The sequence below is a fragment of the Galeopterus variegatus genome, unplaced genomic scaffold (genome assembly GCF_000696425.1).
Source record: "Galeopterus variegatus unplaced genomic scaffold, G_variegatus-3.0.2 Scaffold2556, whole genome shotgun sequence".
Lineage (NCBI taxonomy): Eukaryota > Metazoa > Chordata > Mammalia > Dermoptera > Cynocephalidae > Galeopterus > Galeopterus variegatus.
In genome coordinates, this window is record NW_007728667.1 from 80,260 (window position 1) to 104,940 (window position 24,681).

A 24,681-nucleotide genomic window follows, 5' to 3' on the forward strand; every position below is an offset into this window, starting at 1 on the left:
TCTTCACTTTTATGAAGATAAAATTAAATTTTAAAATAAGTGAACAATCTGCTGAAAAATAAGAATTTTGTAGTATGATTCTATTTTTGTAATTTTTCTTTCAACTTCCCTTAATATTCGCCATACACGAACATCGAGAAGCAGATACTCTTCTCCTTCAGTGAATAATTTTTTCTGAGAACCCAAAGTTCAATGTATTTCATTATCGTGTTAACATTCTTATAAATTGCAGAGAAAGACAAGTACAGCGGTAGTATCTCCACTGTGCAAAGGCAAAAGAGGTCAAAACTGTTCTTCACTTTTGGGGCTGAGATTTAAAACAAAACAAAATGACAGCAACATAACCCTCCTTACTTCCAAAACAGTCCTCCGCCCCCCCCAAAAAAAGACCATTATGCACGTTTTTTTAAACAATTTTCTATTTTTTTAAACCTTTTAATATTTCGGAAAAGAATCTTTTCCTTTTTTTGGTAGCTGGCCAAAAGAATCTTGATTGAAGTAGCCAAAATGCCTTTTTCTAAAAAAAGACCATTATGCACGTTTTTTTAAACAATTTTCTATTTTTTTAAACCTTTTAATATTTCGGAAAAGAATCATTTCCTTTTTTTGGTAGCTGGCCAAAAGAATCTTGATTGAAGTAGCCAAAATGCCTTTTTCTTAGATGTATGTTAAAAACAGATAATATTATAAACATTGTCTAACCCTGAGCTTTTGTAAATTTTTAACATCATTTAACCCTGAGCTTTAGTAAAATTTTAAAATATAGCTCTGGATGTTATTTGAGAATTTAAGTAATTGGCAAGTAATCTCTTCATATTAATTGGCTATAGAAAAGGAGGCTATGAGTCATTTTTTGTTGTTACCCATCTAATTGATAGTCCTACTGGGAAAATGTTATTGGCTGAAGATTTGTTTTGAGAGCTTTAAAAATTAAGAGTCTCACAAGGGGGGGGGGGGAAGAATCACTAATACTTTGGCTTGTGTTATTTTGAGATTAAGTTATTGGTCTTTTCACCAGAAAATCATTTCTCAAACTGAATGTAACCAATCCTACATTTTCAACTTTGTTTATTTAATCATCTCTCTAAGATTTGTGCATGTTTTCCCTTATGTGGGTGAACATTGAACCTTTGACTGAAAACAGAAGTAAGCAACAAAATAAGGGAATGAAAATTTAAGAATTTGGCCTTATAGATCTTTACTTACTTTAAGTACTTGAATAGCATTTCCTTTTGCTATTTTTCCTTCAGAAAATTTGACATTCTGGTGGTCAGTTCCAAAATAGATAGAAATACTTTACTAGATTCATCCAGACATTGGGCAGAAGAGACAAGTCATCTTTTTAGAGCATGGTAAATATTACAGTTGGTCACTCTTTTTATATAACTTGAAATTGGGGATTGATAAGTATACAATTATAGATTGTACTTGATATCTTATTTAATATTTAATGGTGGTGAGGCATAAAGTATCCTCTTAAACGGAAGGTTAAATTACCCAGTGGATTTTATGTTTCTTCTAAACTTCCACTTAAGAGCAAAACCTAATGCTGTTGATATTGAAACTGACATTAATCAACTTCTGTTCCTGAGCAAGAAAGGAAAACTAACTGGAAATATGTTGAAGGAATTTTAAGAGTTACCTTAAATATAAGATACTTTAAAGTAGATAAGCATTAGAGTGGCATAAGAACCAGAGTCTAGGATCCCAGGTGCTGGTCTTACACACCTCTCTGGAAAGCTGGATGAGACTTTCAATACTCTTAATCTTTTTATACCCCATTTTGTACTCTATATATAAAATAGAGGTGTATTAGTTAGGGTTATCCAGACAATCAGAACCAATAGGATGTATGTGTGGATAGAGAGACAGACAGGGAGACAGATAGATAGAAAGAGATTAATTGGAGATTGACACATCCTAAAATCTACATACAATCAGCAAGCTGGAGACCCAAGAGCGATGTAGTTCCAGTCTGATTCCGAAGGCCTGAGAACCAGGAGAAGCAATCGTGTGAGTTCTAGTCCAAAAGTCACCAGGCTACAGATCCAAGAAGAGCTGATTTTTCAGTTTGAGTTTGAACGTAGGAAAAGACTGATGTCCCACCTCAAGAAGAAAGGAAAGAGAAGTTCCCTATTACTCAGCCTTTTTGTTCTATTCAGGATTTCAATTAATTGCATGAGGCCCAACCCACATTAGGGAGGGCTGTCTGCTTTAATCAGTCTACCAGTTCAGATGTTAACCTCATCCAGGAACACCCTCACAGGCACACTCAGAATAATGTTTGACCAAATGTCTGGGCACCCTGTGGCCCACTCAATTAACTATCACAACAGGAAACACCATATGTCCATATATAGCTTTCAGGATTTTTAGAAGACTTGTAACCTGTTTGTGACTAAGACATACCAGTTTGGAAGCTCTGCATTAGATAATATGGCTTGTTTGCCCAGTGGATAAAATTCTTCCCCTACCCCTGACATAGGGATATGACAGAACTTGGAATGAGTACAAGTTGTAAATTCATGCATGATGCTTTGCCCCCTTTGATGAATTAAACCATTGGGTAATCATTTTTAGTTTCTTACAGATCTAATTTGGTTTGAAAAAATAATAACTATAGAGACATTCAAGATAATAAAAGATTCTCTTAGGAAAATATATAAGAAAATTGGGAAAGATAGAGAAAAGCTATAAAAATCAGTGTACTTTTAGAGATGTAGTATAGCCCAGGCTGCATTATGACTTTTGTGAGCTCATTCTTTATAAAAGATCTCTTCTGAGCACAAGTGCACTTCTGTGCAAATAACAGACCTCTTTTACTGGGTTCATAGCATTGTACCCTAACAGAGAAAATAAAAAGGGAGTCTGGCACTTGCCTTGAAGAGCATTTGATTTGCCACTCTACATTTATCAGAGCCCCGTTCTTAAAATGTTTAACGGCCAAATGTGCTGCTGTCTCCTAGGCTTAGAATTTGGTATATGTATGAATGGAAGGACATGCCTAAATTACATAAACTGGTATTCAGTAAACCAGTCATCGGTTTCCTTATTCCATATTCAGGGAAGAACTGATGACTATTTTTTCTCTTATACTTTGAAGTCGAAAGCATTTAAAATTCAACTAATTGGTTTGAATATTTATTTACTTTGCCATTTAGTTAGTATTGTAACTTCAACTAAATAGCATGCCAAGTGTGTGTGCACTTGTTACCTTCATATTCAGAATACAGCACTGATTCTTTACTAAAAATTTATAACTTTGTTGAAAACTATGAATTGTAGTGTTAGATGAAATCATTTGATTTTTTTTTAGTCATCACCTTAGCAATTAACAGATGAATTACTTAACTAAAGGCTAGAAATGTCTTAACGACCACAAAAGTAAGCAAGAGCATCATTTGGTGAAAAGAATGTAGGCTTTGGAGTCAGAGTTTGTATCAAACCCTTGCTGTGCCCCATCCTAGCAGTAAGACTGTGGTTAATGATCTTAATCTCCTTGAGCTTTAGTTTCTTCGTCTATAATATGGAGACAGTAATACATCTTGCAGGGTTTATTTTAGAATACTCGAGTAATACATGTGGAGAGTCAAGCATAGTATAGTAAGTGGAAGGCATTCAGCTATTGTTATTTTTGTATGTTATAATTACATAAATATGCCCAACTGATGTACAAAAATAAATTATTTCTATGGCTTACAATAAGATGTACTTTGGTAAGTAGAACAATTATGCCCCCTGCTGCAGTCTTAAATAAGTGAAGTACTTTTTTTTTTATAATTAATATTCCTATACCAACTACATGCAGGAACCTAGGTACTAGAGATTCAAGAATAAAACATAATCCCTGCCCTTGAAGCTCCTGTAGTTTTTAGAAATTGAACTTAGAACTGCTTTGATGACAGTGTAATATAGTGGTTAAGAGCACCTACTCTGAAGTTATACTTCCTGGGTTAGAATTCAGCCTCCATTTAATACTCATGTGACCAAGAGCAAGTTAACCTAACCTCTCTGGGCTCCATTTTTCTCATCCAGAAAATCAAGACAGTATTATTGTTACCTCCCTCATATGTTTCTTATGAGTCTTAAATGAGCTGGTATCTTAAGGCATTTAGAATAATACCTGGCACATGGCAAGCAGTATGTAATGGAAACTGTAATGCACCATATCAAGCATTTGCAATTTCTGAGTATGTTTCAGAGAACATCTTTTGATCTTTTACTAAGTTTAGGCCCTCAGTTTCCAAAACTGGGTTATACTGATACTGTATGCTTTACATATGCTTTCTTATTTGCTTGAGGAAACTAGAGTTCAGCCAGTCTGACTTTCTACTAATTGCAAATAATGAAGTATAAGTTTTTGAAATTTTAAATGTAATACAAATCCACATGTACTATTATATGTTAGTAAATGCCACTGTTCAATGCAGTCTTTTTCTTAGTTAATCTGCTACACAAAGTTTAAAAAATTGGGTGATGCCCCCAGTTTATCAAAACCAGGATTAGACTTCTCATTATTGCTAGATATACCCTATATAGAAACAGGAGTTCATATGAACAGGATAAAGTAAACAAAGTTCCTTTTTACTAATAAACATTAGATTAAATGCAAGTTTAATATTTTACTTTATTGACTCTAGTTTCAATGTGATACTAAATTTTAATGCTGATTTGGCTTAAGGCTATAGTATATATTAAACTATCCTTGGCTGATTAGTGTTGAGGGGAAAATTATATATATTTTAAAACAGTTAAAATTATTTAACATATTTACAGAAAAAGAAAAAACCTGACCTCTCCCCAAAAAACCTAAAAACCTTTGCCTGTATCACAGTTCTGATATACCTTTTGCCTCAAATGTTCAAATTTTATGCTCAAAATAATTTTTTTTTTTATTTAGTTCCTGATTATAATCTGTTTTGGAAAATCTTTCTTGAAAGAAACCTGTTTGGTCACAAGAGAAACTGTTTTTGTAGTAGGTTGTTTGATTTCTCTTCTTCTGAGCATTATATTAGTTATATTCTTGTACCTGTTCTATTTACCAGGTTATTTGGACTATGTTCCATCACATTTTTGACCTTTTACCTTTATTGTGCTTCTTGGGAAGCAAAGTATTCCTTTTTTTTTTTTTTTTTTTTTTTTTTTTTTTCGTGACTGGTAAGGGGATCGCAACCCGCACCACGCTCAGCCAGTGAGCGCACCGGCCAGTCCTATGTAGGATCCGAACCCGTGGCGGAAGCGCCGCTGCACTCTCCCGAGTGCGCCACGGGGCCGGCCCAGAAGCAAAGTATTCTTGAACACACCTAATGTGTGATTTATATACTTTGTGTTTCATAATATAATCAAGATTTAAGTCACAAATGTAAATAAGCCAACCACCAACGTAAGTGGCTCTTAAAAATACTTAAAAACTAGGTGCTTTTTCCCCCAACTAAATAGGGCAGTCTTGGGAAGGATCCAAAGTACTTGGATTATTTAATTTCTTGTTATATCACATTATGGTAGAAATAGATTGAGACAAGTATTTTCATAGTAATTTAAAATACTAAACAGTGGTAGAGAAATATCCTTAGTGATCTTTGAACCTAGTTTTGACACTCATTTATTTTATTTCCTAGAAGGCCACTGTGCTTGTATATATCATCTGTGTGATAACAGTAATAATGATTAAAAAACTGCCACCTCTGATACACACTGTGTGCCACGTATTTAATCCTCTAATTCATCATCCACCCTGTGAGGAAGACCCTGATATCTCCAGCTGATAAATGCAGAAACTGAGTCTTAGCCCCTGGGTCTACAGCCCTCTGTTGAAGTGTTATATCAGCTATTTACTTACTGGAATTAACTAGTGGTAAATGAAATTTGGCATTACTTATTACCATGAACAGGATACTAGTGAGAAACTCTTTTTGCAGGATGCTCTTACCACCAAACTGGTCTTGTGAATAGTTAGAAGTTGGTATACTTTTTAAAGTAAAATGTCAGAGCAAATTTAATTTTAATCAAAGTCTTTGTTAATTCTGTTAGCTGCTTTTCTTGCTGAATTGTTGAGTTCCTTCCTTGTGGTGGGTTATGCTGTTAGTGGATTCTGATTATATGTTATTTATTTATTGCTCTACTTCAGGGATCAGCAAACTGTGGCCCACAGGACAAATCTGTCCCACTGCCTGTTTTTGTAAATTAAGTTTTATTGAAACACAACCACACATATTAAGGATGGCCTACCAACCCTAAAATACTTAGTATCTGTCTATAGAAAAGATTGCCAACCCCTGCTCTACCTCATTCAACAAAAGATTTGAAGCAATCAAATTTAATATCTAATCTTAAAGATATATTAAACTTTCTTTAAAATTTTCCATGTAATTTATATCCTTTATGAGAAGAGATTGGGAAGAAGTAAAAATTGAGGTGATTAGGTTAATGTAATATTTCTTTTCCTCAAGTACATTCTGCTTATTTGAGAATTTATTCACTGGCGTTATCTAAGACCTGGTAGGTAGTTGTGGGTTATATTGCCCAAATGATAGAATGTGTTTTAGGTCTATCTTTCTTCCTGTGATAAACATTTTTTTTTCTATCCCATTAAGAGAATAACAAAGAGGATACAAGAAAGATTTAATTTACAGAGAAATAAAATTTGGTCATGTGTGAATTTTTGTTTACCTTCCTTGCCCAGAAAGAGCCAACACTCATCATGTTTCCAATTATGTGGTTATCTGATCCCTTTAAAAGTAATGTCTGTCCGTTCCCTCTGTTGAAGTGAGTAAGTGCTGGGTCCCCCTGACACACTCAAATTTCACAAGCCTGGGGATCTCGAGTCTACCCTTTACTTTAGGGTTCATAATTGATAATGAGAACCTTTTCCCATATCACACACATGAATATAATGAAGGTGTTAAAGTCACTTTTCTAGAGTTAGCCCAAGAGTACCCTGAGACTAATTATTCAGTGTTAAGTTTTTTGCTCTGGTACAGCTCCAAAAGAGAGGTTTTGGTTTGGAAATATGTTTATGAAAATTTTTTCTTTTTTCATTTTTCTGGTTGCTGACTATACTACACAACAGAAATCAAGCATTAACTTGTTTTTGTTACTTGGCAGGAAGTACCATCATGATGTGGCATTTTTCTTGAACACTGGTACACTTAATCTTCCAACAGGCTTTAACTTATAACGATCTGTATTTGATGTTTAAATAGTAAATTGGGCTGAATTGAAAAATATCTTAATGTACTTGAAATACAGGTAGGGAAATGGAAATAAATGTAGTAGGAAATACAGTAGTAGGTTGCACATATACAAAAAACCTAATGGTATGCTAAAAATGTAGGCTAATCTAAATCCAGCAAGTTTTAATTGTTAAAGATACTCCAAAATGCCAAGATATTTATCTGTTTGTTCTTGGTGAAAATACCCTAGGGAATATGCAGGCTTTTCTTGGAGGGAAGGTAGTGTTCTATAAAAAAATACACATATAGCATCATAGAAGAGTATAGAAATGGAATTTCTGAAAGGTAACATAGATCATCAAAATGTTAAATTTCTTTTCAGTAAAAATTAAGACATTCTTTTCTACTTCGGTTTGTCCTATTAGCAGCAGAGATATTTTTAAAAAGCTTTCAAAATTCAAGTGTTTATGGCCAGGAAAATAGTTCTGTTCAGCTATAATAGCATACTATGATCATCCAATCTTATTATTCCTAAATCTAGAGTATGTGAGTGGTGGTAAGAAACATCCCAGTGTGGTGGAAAGGATATGAGCGCTATCTGGTTTTTTGTTTTTGCTTTGGGCAAACTATTCAAATTCTGAGATTGCTTTCTCATTGTACAATTGGGTAATAAGTTTTCTTCTTTGTAAAATTTTGTAATGGATTAAGTAAGATAATGTGTGTAAAATACCAGATAAGGTAAGGTGCTTGGTGTGTAGCTACATTTGTCACCTACTGTATCATCGTCATGATTATTTAAAGTAACCATTTATAACAGTTCTATAAGTAGTTACATTCCTTTCTCTTAGTTGTTTTCTGTACCTGAATGGTAGATTTCCTCCCTCTCTTAAAGTAGCAGACTGGGTGTGCATATGTGTGTTTGTCTTCGTGATAAAACTATGACATTATTAAAATAAACTTTTTTGGGGGGGATGTTTTGATGCAGACAGCTTTACTAAACCGCCTGGAGCGAATTTTCGAAGTATGTTTTCCTTCTGTATTTGTCCCTGATGCTGAAGAGGAAGTTACTTCCCTGAAGCACTTACTGGAAACAAGCACTTTGCCAATAAAAACAAGAGAGGCCTTAGCTGAAAGTGGGTAAGTAGTGGACAGTTTTTAGATAGCATGTGTTTTTCTTATTTACAAGATTCTCTTAAAACAATTCTAAAACATTATTGTGTTAAAGTTTAATCATGTCGTGCTGAAAGACTCTATGAAAAAGCTCCCTGCTTCTCCAGTTCGAGCTATTTCTTTTGATATTTCTAAATCAGTGTTTTAATCAGTGTTCCTAGTATGATAAATGAGAATTTAGATCTTAACTCTGCTATTCTCTGTTCATCTTCCCAGTATACTTATATCACAGTTTTTGGTTAATTTGTTGTATTTTTATTATTAGAATCATTTATATATTGTTAATTGCTAAGCCACTCTTTCCTTTATAGTGCAACTTTTTCCTGGACTTAATAATTGCCTCTTTTTCATTTACTAAGTCTTTCCCTATCCTTCAACAGCCTGTTAACACCCAGTTTTACTTGTGACCAAACCTATCAGGCTGTCTATTCCATTTTTTTCCAGGAGCTCCCCACTGTACTGTTTCCACCTAAAATTATTTCTAGGCCTCTTACACATGTGTTGTTTTGGAACTTCTCTTCACTTAGATCCCATTTTGATAGAGCATATTTTCTCATAGCTTCCTGAGAAAAAAGATAGATGGGAGGTAAAATTTTATTTTGTTCTAGTCTCACATCAAATTTATAGTTTAAGATCTTTTGTTTGTTGCTGATATTCTGAAATTTCGCAATGAAATATCTTGGTGTGAGTCTTTTTTCATTAATTGGATTGTCCTCTAGGTAGGACCATTCAATCTGAAGGCTTCTGTTCTCCAGTACTGTGTATTTCTTTTTATTATTACCTTAACAGTTACTTCCCATTCATTGTTACTATTTTCTTTTTCTGGAACTCTTATTAATTACTGGGTGTTAGAGGGTCTAGATTGATTTTCCAATTTTAATTTCAAAGCTATTCTTATTCCTGAGCTGTTCTTTTGTATTGTTAATACTCTGCCTCTGCAAACATTGTCTCTCTGCCGCTCTCTCCTTCTTCCATTTAGCTAAGTCAGTATACTACTCGTTTGTTCCTCTTTGTAACTTCAATATTTGTGGCACAGGGTTTCAAGTATCTCTTAATTTCACTGAAGATGGAGATTGTGTTTTTGATTCTTGATTTTTGTTTTGGAATGATTTCTGAGAAGAGAAGGAGACAAAAAGGTTTATATTCTGCCGTTTTAAAACTGTCTAGATGTGGGTTTTGTAAAATGTGCTATTTATACAGATAGGTCATACTCTTGGCTCCAGTATCTCTCTCCAAGAAATTCATTCTAAGGAAATAATACAACCGTTCAACAACACACCCCATAAAATACAGAAAGATATTCATTGCATTACTGATAGGAGCCAAACAGTAAAAATAACATTCTGTACTATAAGATTGTGGCTAAATAAGTGATGGTGCACCAACCTACTAGAACATTACACAGCCGTTGAAAAAGATACATGTGTGGACTAGGAAATGCATAAAATCTGGAAAAATAAAGTACAGAACTACATATACGCTACAATTGCAACTGTGTGTTTGTGAAATCAAGGCTTAAGGAGAAAACACAAATATAGGTTGAGTATCCTTTATCCCAAATGCTTGGGACCAGAATTGTTTTGGATTTTGGATTTTCAGATGTAGGAATGCTCAACCTGTATTGAATAGGTATATTAAGTGATTTCTTTCTTCCTTTTAAATTTTTTTCTTTGGTCAATAATAAAAAGAGAATAACACACAGACTAAATTTCTGCTTGATTACTGGCACATTGTTTCATATGAGCTTAACTTAGTTACTTGTCTAATGACTATACAGTAAACATTGACTCGATTTCATTCAGATAATAGTTGTACAGTTGTGTTAGGCACGAGATTAATTGGAAGGTATAATATGTTGTAGTCTTATTAAAAGTAGAATTCATAGTGAAAGCTATCCAGTAACCTGTTGTTGGTGGCTTCATCATGGCCTTTGCAGGGAACTGCTGGATGTGTGGACAGAGCTGCAGGATATCCATGATGCACATGGCTTGAGATATCAGTGGGGCGGCTCCCATAGCAACAAGAAGCTTTTGTGCTCCTTGGGAATAGACACCAGAAACATTGTGAGTTTTCTTAGTACATTGACAAATCCTTTAATCGATCTGTGGGTGTTTTGAAATTTTTTTACACTTCTGTTTAAGCTGTGATAAGCTAGTTCCTCAGAAAAACAATTATTAGTTGGTTTAAATGTTCATTTATTTTGAATATACCAACTTTTAAACATCAATCTACCCCTGAACAGATATGATGTTGATGGGGGAGAGGAGAGAAAAGGAGGAATTGGGAAATGGACACAAAAATCAACTAAATTGTATATTGATAAATTTTTTAAAAAGAAAAAAATTTTAAAAAACATCAATCTACCTAAATTTTTCTCCAATCGATATTTCTTATTTTTAGAAAAAGTTGTTTTAGTGTTTTTCCTTAACTATAAAATGAAAGAATTAGATTGGGAGATAAAAAATGTAACCGCATGTGGGCAGTTTAACAATTTCTTTAATATTTATCATTCTCAGTGTTTGTATAAAGCATTGCAAGAATATTTTGGAGACTATTTCATTGTTTAACATATTCTGTCTGTGTGTATTCTTTCTCTCTTAACACACGTGTAGCTCTTCACAGGCAATAAGAAGCAACCTGTTATAGTACCCATGTATGCAGCAGGATTGGTAAGTACAAAAATGTCTCTGCATTATTTATCATTACTGCATTTATTCTGTAAAGTCATCTTACATAGTGTGATGTAAGTGTATTTTAAGAGACATTTAGTGTTGTAATCTTAAAGGTATAACTATAATATTCTTTTTGATTTCATAAATTACTTCAAGTCTTAATCTCGGAGCATTTTTCTGTATTCCACTAATTACAGATACTGTTCTATTTTAGATTGAGAATTATTTTTATTTAAGTAATATTAGCGCTTATAACTCTTTGTAAATTACATCTTCGGAGGATTCTCTTTTTTTCTTTTCTAAACTTGCTTTTAAAAAGAAGCTGAAGTATCTGAAAGCCTGAGAATTATTTTTATTTAAGTAATATTAGCGCTTATAACTCTTTGTAAATTACATCTTCAGAGGATTCTCTTTTTTTCTTTTCTAAACTTGCTTTTAAAAAGAAGCTGAAGTATCTGAAAGCCTAAAGATATAATCTGTTTTAAACCAGTTTTAAATAATGCAATATTGAAGCGATGGGTGTACATAAAAGCCTTAGAAATACCAAATTATAGTAAATGTCAGTGAGCCAGGACCTGTAGTTGGTCCTTAGTTTTTCCATTAATGTTTAAATGTGTTGAATTTTGTTTTTTCAGATATGCCAGGTAGTTCCGGAAAACTGAGGCATTTTCATTCTGTTCCTTATCAAGATTCAGTCACAGTTCATAAAGTTTGATGTTTGTGTTTTTTGGTGTGTCTTTGAGTTATTGGTGCATAAAAGTGTCCTATTAAACTAAACATATTGTCATTGTAACCAATAAGGAAAAAATACTATGTTGAAGAATGAAAGAAAAAAATAAGGAATCCTTGGTATAGAATTTAAATTATACAGCCCATTATGTGCATGTGAAAATGAATTTGCTGTGGAACTTGACTTTTTTTTAATCTACAAACTTTTTCCATGAATAAGCACTAATCATTGATATCAAATTGAAATGTTTTGATTTATTTTTGCAGTGTTATTTGTTTTGTGGAGTTTTCTTTTCTGTGCTTGAGCTTTTTTACAGTTTTTCTCCTTTGTAAATGGTTATCTTGTACTTTAAAAATAACTTGATGATCCCTACTCTTTTCAGTTATGAGTAAATATAATCCAGAACATTTTCTTAACTTTTTGGTTATTTAGATTTCTTTTTTTTCTCAAGCAGTGGCACTCCAGAGATTGTTGGTGTTAATTATTGTCATGTTCTGAGTAGGAACTAGGAATTTAATTTGTAGGAGCTTTCACTCAGCGTATTGGGGGCAGTGACTTACTAATGTTTATGTGTAGCCTTAGCGCCTTAGCCAGATTTGTGAGAAATAAGAAGCTAGAGTTTATGCTTTATTTTTCTACCTTATTTAGTCTTTATTAGTAACAATTTAACTATTTTATTTTATTTTTTTTATTTTTTTTAAAAGATGACCGGTAAGGGGATCTTAACCCTTTACTTGGTGTTGTCAGCACCACGCTCAGCCAGTGAGCGAACCGGCCATCCCTATGTGGGATCCGAACCTGGGGCCTTGGTGTTATCAGCACCGCACTCTACCGAGTGAGCCACGGGCCGGCCCTTTTTTTTTTAAAAAAGATGACCGGTAAGGGGATCTTAACCCTTGACTTGGTGTTGTCAGCACCAAGTGAGCCACGGGCCGGCCCTTATAAGCTTTAATATTATCATTTATTTAGTGAATATAAATGTATCTCCCCTCCTCCTTCTTTGTGATGTCTTTCATTTAGAAAACTTATTCTTTTTAATATCAAATGTTAATTATACCTAAATTTTTCCCACAGTGCTTTACACACATGAGATGTTCAATCTTTTGATCTCATCTGGAGGAATATAGTACCTGAAATGATCATTTAAGTCACTAGTTCTCAAACTTTAATGTGCATCAGAATCACTTGGAAGACTTGTTAAAATACAGATTGCTGGGCACAGCCCCCGGAGTTTCTTATCCAGTAGGTCTGGGGTGGGGCTCAAGAATTTGTACATCTGACAAGTTCCCAGGTGACACAGAAGCTGCTGATTGGGTACCACAATTTGAGAACCACTGATTTAAGTGATAGATCAAATTTAAAAACTTTGCTAAGACTAGTCATTCTTTGCCAAATGTATTGTATCCTTGCATAAGGGTGCTCTAGACCCTGCATAATATATGTAGTATTGAGTTAGACATGAACTTTTCATTTTTCTAGCTGCTAGATTAAAGCCTTCAACATGTACTATTGTTAAGTAAATCTGTAAATTGCTTTAGTTAGCTTATACCCTATTTTATTAGGGAGGGAGGTGTCTCCTGAAAACTTCTTAGAAATTTACAGATTCTAAAATTACAACATAGCAGCTTTGGGGTTTTTCCCCCCACTTAAGGATGACTTTTATCTGGGATATAACCTTTAATTGATACATATTCAAGAGCTTATCAAGTATTTTAAAATATGTAAAAGCTTGGCTTTTATTCCAGGCCATTAGCCTGCATTATTGCCTGGATTATTACGCATTTTGTGTTTGGTAGAGTGTTAATGCAAAATGCTGATCCCCCCTCCCCCCCCTCCACCCTGTCTTTGTTTCTCCACCCATCCTGAATGTCCTTTCATATTCAAAAGGTGTGTTAGATTTGAACAAACCCAGTGGAACATGTAAGATGTTTTCCCCTCTGAGGGCTGTGTATCTGGTTTGCCAGTCCAGGGAACTAAGTACTAAGGCTCCAGTGCCTTTAGTGGAGATGAGGATCAAACAATAAATTCACAGTGAAGGATACAGATATATTATATGGCCTGTGTTAGAATCAGCTCCTGCTTTCCAAGCACCATCATGGTGTACTCTGTACAAAGGGTGTCCTTTCCTGTAGTTTCAGTGTCTGAAATATCATAAAAGTGTTGGATTCTTAGGGCCTGGGTATGATAAATTGTTGTGCTCCCCCCTCCAGGTTGTGCTTATGCTTTCATGTGATAATAATAACTATGTACTTTAGAACACTTGATTTAAAATATAAGGTCTTGCTTCAAAACCTTTTGATTCTAAAGGTATTATTGTGAAACAGTTCCCATTATAGTGCTATAAAATTTTCTGTAAACAAAATTTTAAAGTAGTTCCTTTTTGTCTTTAGTACTTTTGAAATGACCTGTTTTTTTCCTTTCTTCTTTTTGTTAGACTAACTTCCATATAAAGTTTATGGATCGATACCCCCATTTAATAGCTAATTTTTTTTAGGGTATGTTAGAACCCACAAAGGAACCATTGAAACCACTATCTGCTGCAGAAAAAATCGCTTCCATCGGTCAGACACCCACCATGTCACCAGAGATGAACACGTGTACATCTGATCAATTCCAGGTAAAAAATTTATGTGTATGGGTATGTTTATGTTTGTATGTCCACATATGTCTACATACACTGTTTTTTCTTTAATATATAACTTTCTTTTAAAAATATTTTTAAAACTTGATTTGATGATGGACATGATTTTGGTTGTTACTTAACATCCTTTGAAATACAATGAACAAATTATCTTTAATTTTCAAAAACAGAAAGACACAATTTGAGAACTGGGTGATTATGAATATGTTCTTAAACCTGTCCAGACCTTAGTCTCTTGACCTATAAAATAAAGAGTTTGAAGCAGATATCTCTAAAGTCCCTTGCAGTTAGAATATTTTATGATCGTAATTACTGGCACAAATCTGGTAAGTGCTGGATTTAAAAAAAAAAGGTGTGGGGGGTGGAATACTGTATTTAAACCAACTCTTCAAGTCTGTTACTGTTTGTTTTTCCTGAAATCCTGTAAAATTTTATAAAGCAATAAAAGTTAGGTGTGTCTATTGCCTCAAAAACTATTGTTTTGAGAATTTGAGTAAAACTGTTTCTTAAGTTGAAAATGATATGACCTTTAACAAAACATTCTGTGGATTAGGAAAAAAGAAAATTGTTTTACCTTTTTTATTCTTTACCTCCTTGGCACTTTTAAACACAACTTTTATTTCAGTCTAATATGTTTAATATTAAAGTCTTCCCTCTCACTTTTTATCTGGAGAAAATGGGCCTCTTTGCTTGCATTGCCTACTTGTTCCACATCAAATTAGAAACTGACTCAGTGGTAGTTAAACATTGTTTTTTAGATTAGTGTTTTTAAGTGAACAATATTCCATTTCTAAGACATGTTCTTGCTATGTTTGTCTTTCTTAACCCTAAATATCATCCTCATTTGTATCTAACACAAAAATGTATGTTTGCACAGCCTTTCCCAAAAATGTGTGTTCCATTGAACACTAACCCCCAGAGATGGTCCACTAAAGAAGGGTTCCAGGGTAAAGTAAGTTTGGGAAATACTTCATATCGTACCCCCATAGGAGATTCTCAACACACACATTAAGGACTCTGAAGAGTCCTGCAGTAAGTAACCCTATTTAATTTTAATTCATTTCTTAAATTTACTTGGCCATGGGACCCTTTTCTGCAGGGACAAGGGGAGAGGGGAGTCGTAACACCTGTAGAACTAATGTTTTGAAGGACATACTTTAGAAAATAATATGTAAAACATAGGTCCTACCCTTTTAGGTGTGTGTCAAGAAACATCTAATATTACTGCTGTGTACCATTGTGGTTTATACTTGGGCATAGCTTGAACACCACTTTGAAGCCAGCTTATTACTGGCACTGAGTTAATAGGCAAGGGGGGCCTGATGTGTACAATGCCTGTCCTTATTGATGGTTGGACAGCAGACAGGGTGGCTTTGGCAAAATGTCTCAGTCAGAGGAATCTGTCCTAGTTCCTTTCCTTACCTTGCTTGATATTGCTCTCTGGCCTGTCAGTTGTTCTCCCAGGCCTACCTTATCTCTGCCGATTCCAGAATTATCTCCCCTACAGCACATTTCCACTTGTGTCTCAATCAGCATTTTTATTCCTACAGTACAAGATACTGGGACAGTATTTTGAGTAACTTCTTGGTCCATTTACTGAAGATGAAGCTGTGCTTATTGAGACCATTTGTTGCTAGTTTTGTTTGCCTCTTTTCCCTCTTCCCCTCCTTCCAACCACTTCCACATGTTACAACCCCACAAACTATTGCTTATTTTATGAGTTAGCTGTCGCCTGTCATTTTGCCCCTACCCAATTTGATCTTATTATGTACTCTAGTCATACTTCATAGCTTATCATCTTTCTTATATAATTTAATTATAGACTTCACTAAAGGTAGAATACACCAGATGACCTAATAAAAAACATGTGTGTTAATTTAAAATTTTGAGCTGAGATGCCTGACCTCCATCACGGAATTGTATGATCCTTGCTTGGCTCCATACCTCTGAGTCAGGTTTAAATATTTAATAAACATCTGAAATGCATCGTAAAGATTCTCTTTATAGAAAGTGATATTTCTTACCACTATTCTTTGGCATGCTGAACAAATACTATTTTCAATTTACTTTTTAGCCATGCAGTAATAACTTAAATTTTCCCACTAGTCATATTTTTCAGATGAAGTAGCCATAGTGTTTCAGTGCTAAGAAGATTAGCAAAATGTGCCGGGAAACACCTGACCAATACCTCATTTTTTTTCTTTTTTTTTTTTTAAATAAGTCTTCCTTTTTGTTTTGGCATTATTAAAAAGTGATTTTCAAAGTTAGCACAGTTGTATAATCCCCATTATGACTATACTTTTGGATCTGTATTCTATCTAAATTTAGGTACCCATTCAGTTTTGATTTTTGTGTTTTCTTCCAAATTGGCTTGTACTCATTCATCTTGTAACCACTGCAACTCTTGTTTAGGAATTTAATAACTTATTAATACCTGTTAATTGTATTTTTTCTAGAATACAATTAACTTTTACCTGAAAAGACAGCTTAAGGGTAAAAAACAGTAGTGATACCTTTTGCTTGTTGTTTTGTTTTGGGTTTTTTTTGGCTGTTTTATCTTCATTCAAAAAAAAAGAATGTCAGGGTCACACCATTCATGGTGCCATTACTGACTCCCCTCTTAGTAAGATCAACACTTTAACTGTACTTTATTCACTGCTAAATGGAATCAACTCTCTGACCAGCTAGTCACCACTAGCAGCTTCCTCTCTTAGGCTACTTGATGTGACTATTTTAGTTGTAAATCAGAATTTTAGAGCTAGAAGTAAGAAAAAAATGATTATCTAGTACCATGCTCCCGTTTTACAATAAGAAGACATATTTAGAAAGGCTAAGTGATTTACCCAGAATCATACATCAGGGGTAGAGCTAGGACTAGAATCTATCTCCTATCTCCAGTCTCCATATTTTTGTTGTTTTGATTATGACCTTGTTTCCGTAGTGCTTTTGTCTTTGCCGTAATCATTCATATACTACACTGCTTCAAGTTGTTTCAAAATGCTTTATTCCAGTGCTTTCTGTTTGAGTTGCCTTACTTATGAATGTCATTAGTTAGCCTTTTTTTGTTTAGGTGTCCTGTTTTTCATTTCCTCATTTTCACTAAATGTTGATTCATGTTTAGCACCTGATTATAATTTTGGCTATGTCTTCAAAATGCCATACATCTGTATGAGAAGCTAAAATTCCAGCAAATCACTGAAATATTTCTATTCACCCAGCTACTTGACATCTAGATTGGAACATGTTAATAAAAACGCTTGCTCATTTATCCAGAAATTTTGTTATTGCATAACCTAGGTTTTGTCTATCCATTCATTGTTGAATATGACTTGAAGGTGTCACTGATCTAGAAGTGGGATGAATTGAATCTGCTGGAATGCTTAGAGCTTTTTGTTTGTTTTTGAGATCAGCTAAGAAGATCTTTTCTAAATGTTTATTGGTCTTGCAGATAGGTTATAAACTAGGTTTTCACTGGGATTATTTAAATTTTATTTGAAATAATTATAGATTCACAGGAAGCTGCAGAGACAGAACAGAGAAGTCCCTTGTACCCTTCACCAGTTTCACTCATGGTTAAGTCTGACATAATTATAACATAATGTAAAAACCAGGAATGTGTATATAGTTTTATATCTTTTTATCAAATGGGTAGATTCATGTAATCACCATCGCAATCAAGATAAAGAACTCTTCCCCTCACCACAAAGAACTCTCATAGTAGTCACACATTCCCCTCCCTGCCACCATCCCTTACACCTGGCAGCCACTAATGTTAGCTTTTTTTCTTGGTTTACACCTCCCACCTCAACATCCTAGCTAGACCTGATTTTTGGAGACTAAATACTTATATCAATTTGCCTATCATTGGTATCCCAATTATTAAGACAATTGTATGATAATATCAGGGGATTAGACTTTCACAAATAACTGATTTATGCTCCTTTCCTATAGGGGACAGTGTCTTTACCTACCCCCCAGAAAATGAGTATAAGATTTTAATAGTGCCTACCTTATAGTGAAGTACAGTGATAAGCAATTCCAAAAAAAAAAAAGAAAAAGAAAAAGACAATGACATTTTGATATTAAAGTCTGAACACAGGTTATCAGGTTATTTCAATAAGTATTATCAGCACCACCACCAAGACAAAAGAGAAACCAAAAAACCAACAAATTTTTCTCATAAGAATATTCTTAAAATGAAGTGAATGCTCACTTAGAAAATGTTTTTGTACTGCTTTTCATCTTATATTTACCATTTGCTTATTTTATCTTTATATGTTTGGCACTTATGAAATTTAAAAATCTAGAATTGCCAAACAAATTTTGAATGTCCTATTTAGTGCATTATTTTTAAAAATTAAATTCTGACATCTGATAAGTAGTTTCTAAGTTAGAGAGGTTAAAATTTGGGGGCCGGCCCATGGCTCACTTGGGAGAGTGTGGTGCTGACAACACCAAGTCAAGGGTTGAGATCTCCTTACTGGTCATCTTTATAAAATAATAATAATAATATTTGAAATTGACACTTAAAAAAATGTCTTATTTATTGGTCCATAATTTCCTTCAAAATTTAGAAAACTAAAGAACCAGAGACCTTGGACTTTAAACCTTCTCATTTTATATCTAAGGAGACCAACTAAATTAATTGAACTGTACAGGGTCATACTAGTAGTTACTTAGTGATAGCTCTGTCTTGAATAACCCAAAACTCTTCACTTTCAGTATGGTACTATCTCCTATGCATTATATTATCGGTTAAGAACTTTTAAGTGGCTGGTCATTTAAAATAAACTAATACTCTTTAGTGAAAAAAGTCAGTGAAGTTTTTAAGTATTTAAATATTTTTATTGTAATCAAGCCAATAGTTATCATGATTTGAAACTAGACTGAAATCTTGACATAAGATCAGTCCATAAACTTGTTTGAAAATATAGATAATTCCATTTCTCAGATACAACTTTTTTAATGTCAATAAGCTATACTGTTGGTAAAGTTTGCAATTTCAGTTTGTGTTAATATATGCAGGTAACCCTCTGAAATTGTAAATTATCCCAATTTTGTCTTTAGGTACTTGGCTGCCTAATAGTCTTACTATAATAGTATTTTTATTTTTTAAAGGATTCTTTACGTTGCTACAACCTGTACTGATTAATTTTGATTTTTTGGTTTTCAACTCTAGGAGTCTCTACCACCCGTCCAGTTTGACTGGAGTAGCAGTGGCCTTACTAACCCTTTAGATGGTACGTCTCTCCGTAGAGCCTCTAGCACCAGAGCTAGAGTTAAGAAAGCTACAAAGTTCAGACAAACTTCTCTCTGCTGATTTCCCTTTTTGTTTAAACATAATTTCTTATTCTTATCTTTGGAAATTCAGGCTTTCTTTCTGAATAGTAATTGCTCAAGAAACCAGCCATTACTATTATCAACAGTATTAGTGTCCAAACATAGGTAGTAGTATTTAGGTAAAATTTTAGTTTCTTTATCTTCAGTCAAAAATAAGCTTCTTTGTTATTTACAAATATCTAGGTAGTTTAAATGATATTTTAGCTAGGATCAATTTATTTGAATTTTTTTTCTGTGGTTTTAATTTATGGAATTTTCTTGGATGCAAAGTCTTGTGGCTAGAGGCTGCTTTAAAGCACAAAGCACAATTCTTTAACCAAAAACAATGTGAAGATAAATTCATATTTATTGATTCAAAGTAGTTTTCAGATTAATAATATTTTATAGAGCACTTATATAAAAATGGAAAATTAGTGATTTTCACAATCCTTTTCTAAAACTTATCTCCGAATGCTAGTAGGCAGTTACAGAAACAATTGGTTTTACTCGTGGCTTTAAAAGAAAATCCTGAAAAAGGAATAACTTATTCTAGTAATGTGGGGTCTTTAAATAACACACAATGCTAGTTTTCTAGTGTTGACACCACAGGTTTTAAGTGGACCCCAATATAATTGTTCTTACTCCCTGTGCTTCTTGAGTTATTTGAGCCATTGTCTAAAACACCTGTCACCATCTAAATGGCAGTTGTCATTGCCATTGTCTGAAAACACTCTATCAACTTTGCCTTGTAGTGGGGGTCCTAGGATATCTGGAAAGCATCCAATTGAATAACATAGTGCTGAAGGAAAGCCTGGATGCACCTTTTGCTGTTGTCTGGTGTCTTCAGTCAAATCATCATGCTTTTTATTAACAAACAACTTCTTTAAAAATGTATTCTATTTCTGATTACTGTTTCAGAGTTAAAGGGGAACAGTACAGCTTGAGGTTGCACATCAGGGTAGGGCAGTAATGACATTCCTTATTACTTTATTTTAAACTAAGTTAATGTATCGGTGTGTGTCCTGAAAGTGACAACTTTGTCATTTTAAAAAAATTAATTAGAAACCAACATTACTAACATGAAAGATTGATTTGGGCATGTACGGTGATTTAATGTTGGGTTGAGATTAAAGTATTGTTTCCCTTTAACGGGTACATTTTCCCCTTGGTGTTTCTGGTATGGCTTCCAGTTTTGATTGAAAGAATTGAACTCCTAACTAAAACCTTACTAAGTGTTACATTCTTTACATTGTACATGAGAAAATGTACATTGAATTAAATTGTTATTTTAGAAATGTCCTTAGTAATGAAAAACTAATACTGTACATTGTTTTAATGCTGATTTTTAAAATGTGTAATGACTACTAATTATAACCTGCATGTTCAAGTGTGTGTCTTACCCCTTTTTACACATAACCCCTCCTCCCTTGGCTTACCTTCTGTGTGGCTGCCTACCAACACGGTCACTGAATTTCAAGCTAGTGGAGGTTCCACTCTTCTGAACCTTGATTTCTTTGGGCCCGTGGATGACAGTAGCTCTAGCAGCAGCACCACAATCCCAGGTCAGCAGAGTGTTAAAACCACAATTCTAGTTAATTTACTAAAAGCATGACTATATCACTTGACTTTCCTATAAACAAGGAAACAAGTAGATTGTATTCTTTATAATGTCTTTCTAATACTTTTCTTTCATCTATCTGTTGTTATTTTCTAGTATCTGACTATAACAAATGACTTATGTGAACTGTATTTTAAGGGAAACTTTCTCAGAGTGTAATATTCAAACCTGGAAGTAGTATCTAGGAATAAAACAATCTTAATGTCCTTAGACAGTTAAAGACAGGGATTTTTCCCCGTCTAAGTGGAAAATGTGTTATTTTATACACTTATTTTTAAAAGCATATTCTATAAAGACATTTGAAAAAATACATGTTTAGAGGATAAGCATATTTTAGTATACAATGTAAAGATGACTTTACATTGTAGTGCTTGTAATAATATAACCTTTATAAATTCTAGCATTCAATTAGTTGTTTATTAGTGCTACTAAATATATAATTAGGTTCCAAAATGTTGGAGTCTAATCTCTAGTTATGTAGTCCCACATAGAAGTATTACTGTTTTTATGTTGCTCTTAAATAGAAAGTATACTGTTAGTTTTCCATGGGGAAAGAAATGTTACAAAAGTTAATAGTAGAAAATAATTGCTATGAGATACTAAAAGCTAGAAATTAAAACTTACTGGAGAACCTGTTAAATTAATGTTCAGCCCTGTGAAAGTTCAGTTCATTGACCAAAGGACTAATGTACTTTGTCATTTTCTAACTGAATAAAAGTTTAAAATTATAATGGCATTTTTATGTTTACATTTTATTTAATATGATCTTAGTGAGTCCCTGTCATCCTAACCTGTAATCTGGTAATCATGCCCATCACCAGATGCTGATGCCCAGAGATCACATAGCAAGAATCCCTCTCTGTCCCCAATAATGGCCAGTTTCACAAGCAGCCTGTTTGCTGAGAATTTGCTGGTTTTGGTCTATTCCACTAAATAACCCTGCCACCCACTTCCAACAGTTTAGGGTCCATGATGGGATATGTGGGAGACTAACAACATCAGCTAAGGGTGAGCCTGTGACCCAGGATGCCCTTCTCTCAGATCTGGTCATAGAAATCTGATCCTGCTACAGGGAAGTTCCAAGGCCATTTGGTATACAATGACTGGATTCCTCAAATCTAAAACCCTGGTTATCGTTTTTATTGTTTTCAAGATTTTGCAAGCCTGTGAAAAACCAATCTGTATATCTAGTTTACACTTCAAAATGATATTTTACTATTTGCTTAAATTACTTCTAAATATGTTTGTTTTATCTGTGGAATGACCGGGATGATCTATATAGTTGTCTGACATTTCATAATACTTAATGGGGGTTGGGGGCAGCCAAAAATTTGTATATCATTTTCCTTATTACTGTATTCCCAAGAATTAATTAATCTAGTTTACACTTCAAAATGATATTTTACTATTTGCTTAAATTACTTCTAAATATGTTTGTTTTATCTGTGGAATGACTGGGGTGATCTATATAGTTGTCTGACATTTCATAATACTTAATGGGGTTTGGGGGCAGCCAAAAATTTGTATATCATTTTCCTTATTACTGTATTCCCAAGAATTAATTATCCAGCTTCCATTTTAAATTTCCTCTCAGCTTTGTTTTGCCTTGAACTGTATTATAATTTAAAATGAGGTCACTGTTTTTCTTTTGGGATGCCTAAAATCTGGTTTAAATTTAATTTTTGGTTACATTTCAAACTCATTTAAAAACCATCCATAGGAGCACAAATAACCTGGCCGTATAAAGAAGTACAGAAATGACCTGATAATCAGGCTCAGTGTACACAGCTGCAAGAAGAGCAAGCACAAGGAGCTTAGAGCTTTAAATGGAAGTGAAATCAACATGGTCAAATGCAGTCCTCATTACTTGGGAACTTTTAAAATATTTTTGTTCAGTATTTTCATTAATATGCTCTAGCTGCTGTATAAATTTGATTACTATAAATCTACTTTGGCTTCTTTTTATTGCTATTGGGTTTTGTTAAAACTTACCATCAAGCTACAGGTATCAATACCTTCCTTAGTATTCCATTCACCACCTGCTTGCACTTTTTCTGACTTGTTTCTGGGAAAGTCATTTTGTCTTAGCTTGCGATTATTTAATTATTTTGTGTGTGAGACTTAGGAGGTTGGCATAGAACTTGGTTGGCTAACTTTAGTTATGTAACTAAACTATGCCTCATTAAGGTTCTATTTTTTAAAACAACTTTCCATTAAAAAATTACTCTCCAGTTATTAGTGTATAGTACATAGTTGTCTTATTTTTGAAAAATTTAACCATAGGGTTTTTTGTTTTGGTGTGGTAGTTGTCGTTTTGCGCTGGGGGAGTGTGATTTATTTATTTATTTTTTTAAAATTAAATCTGCCACTTTACTGTTTGACAGCCAAGTGGCCAATATTTTATAAGCCTAATTTTAGTTTTACTAGCACTTTCCTGTTGCCAGTCAGAATGCAGTTGTTTATTCTGCATTATACATTAGACATCAACTTAAATTTTGTGGTTGCTTGGAATCTAACCTCTACTTGTAGAGAAGGAAAGTGCTTTGGGTTCATTTGGTCCCTTTACAGACATCTACAATTTTTTACATTTTAATTGCAACCCATGTACTTATTATAGAAATATAAAGAAAGGTTCTTTTTAAGTATATTTTGGAACTGTACCTTACTGAAATATTGAAAACTTGGGAGAGTCAACATACATTTTCTATAGCCTTCCTCCCTTGTTGGACTTGGTAACTGTGGAAGCCGCTTTTGCTTGTTTGATTTCTGTAAACATCTGAGATCTGTGTTTATATCTACTGGTTGTCTGCAAAGTTGGTTAATAGAAGGCAGTTCCTCATTTTTGTTTTCCATCTTGAAATATCCTAAAAGGAGGAAACTTATGAAAATATACATGTAAATATACGCATTTATATATAATTTTATCTGCTGATCTTGCAGGGTTGGTTGGTTTGTTTTTTAGAAATAAGCGAACATTGAAGAACCTATAAGACACTTTTCCTCGCAGTCTCCTTTTTTGATATACCCTGAAACTACTGAACTTTGTTCCTCAAATAATTTCCTGGGACCAAGGAAAGATTAGGATTAAAAACTTTTTTTTTAATTTATGTATTATCCAAAGTTTAGCTTGAGTTTAAAATATGTAACTGTTCTTTTCAGTGTTTTTTGTGGTCATTATTGTTATTTAATATAAATCTACATTGTATGGGAAATAGAAAAAAGTTATATGTGTATTTTAGGTGAAGTCAGATGGGGGAGGGCTTTTTTTATTTTTTATAGATTTTTGCAATAAATCTCTTAACTCTGCTTCCTTTTGAATTACTCTAACAAGGTAGTTGAATTATTGGCCACCAGATTCA

General features: G+C 33.7%; 1 protein-coding gene across 3 annotated transcripts in view; it reads left to right on the top strand.

Annotated features, from left to right (window-relative positions):
* AFTPH (aftiphilin) overlaps positions 1-24,681 on the top strand; it is a 37,862-nt gene that overhangs the window by 4,603 nt on the left and 8,578 nt on the right. The window contains exons 2-7 of one of the 3 annotated variants that reach the window (XM_008582283.1): positions 8,158-8,309; positions 10,279-10,405; positions 10,955-11,011; positions 14,239-14,361; positions 19,565-19,625; positions 21,183-21,266. In XM_008582283.1, coding sequence (XP_008580505.1) covers positions 8,158-8,309; positions 10,279-10,405; positions 10,955-11,011; positions 14,239-14,361; positions 19,565-19,625; positions 21,183-21,266 — 604 coding nt within the window. The remainder of the gene's footprint in view (positions 1-8,157; positions 8,310-10,278; positions 10,406-10,954; positions 11,012-14,238; positions 14,362-19,564; positions 19,626-21,182; positions 21,267-24,681) is intronic. The other 2 variants (XM_008582284.1, XM_008582285.1) reach the window with 2 other exon arrangements.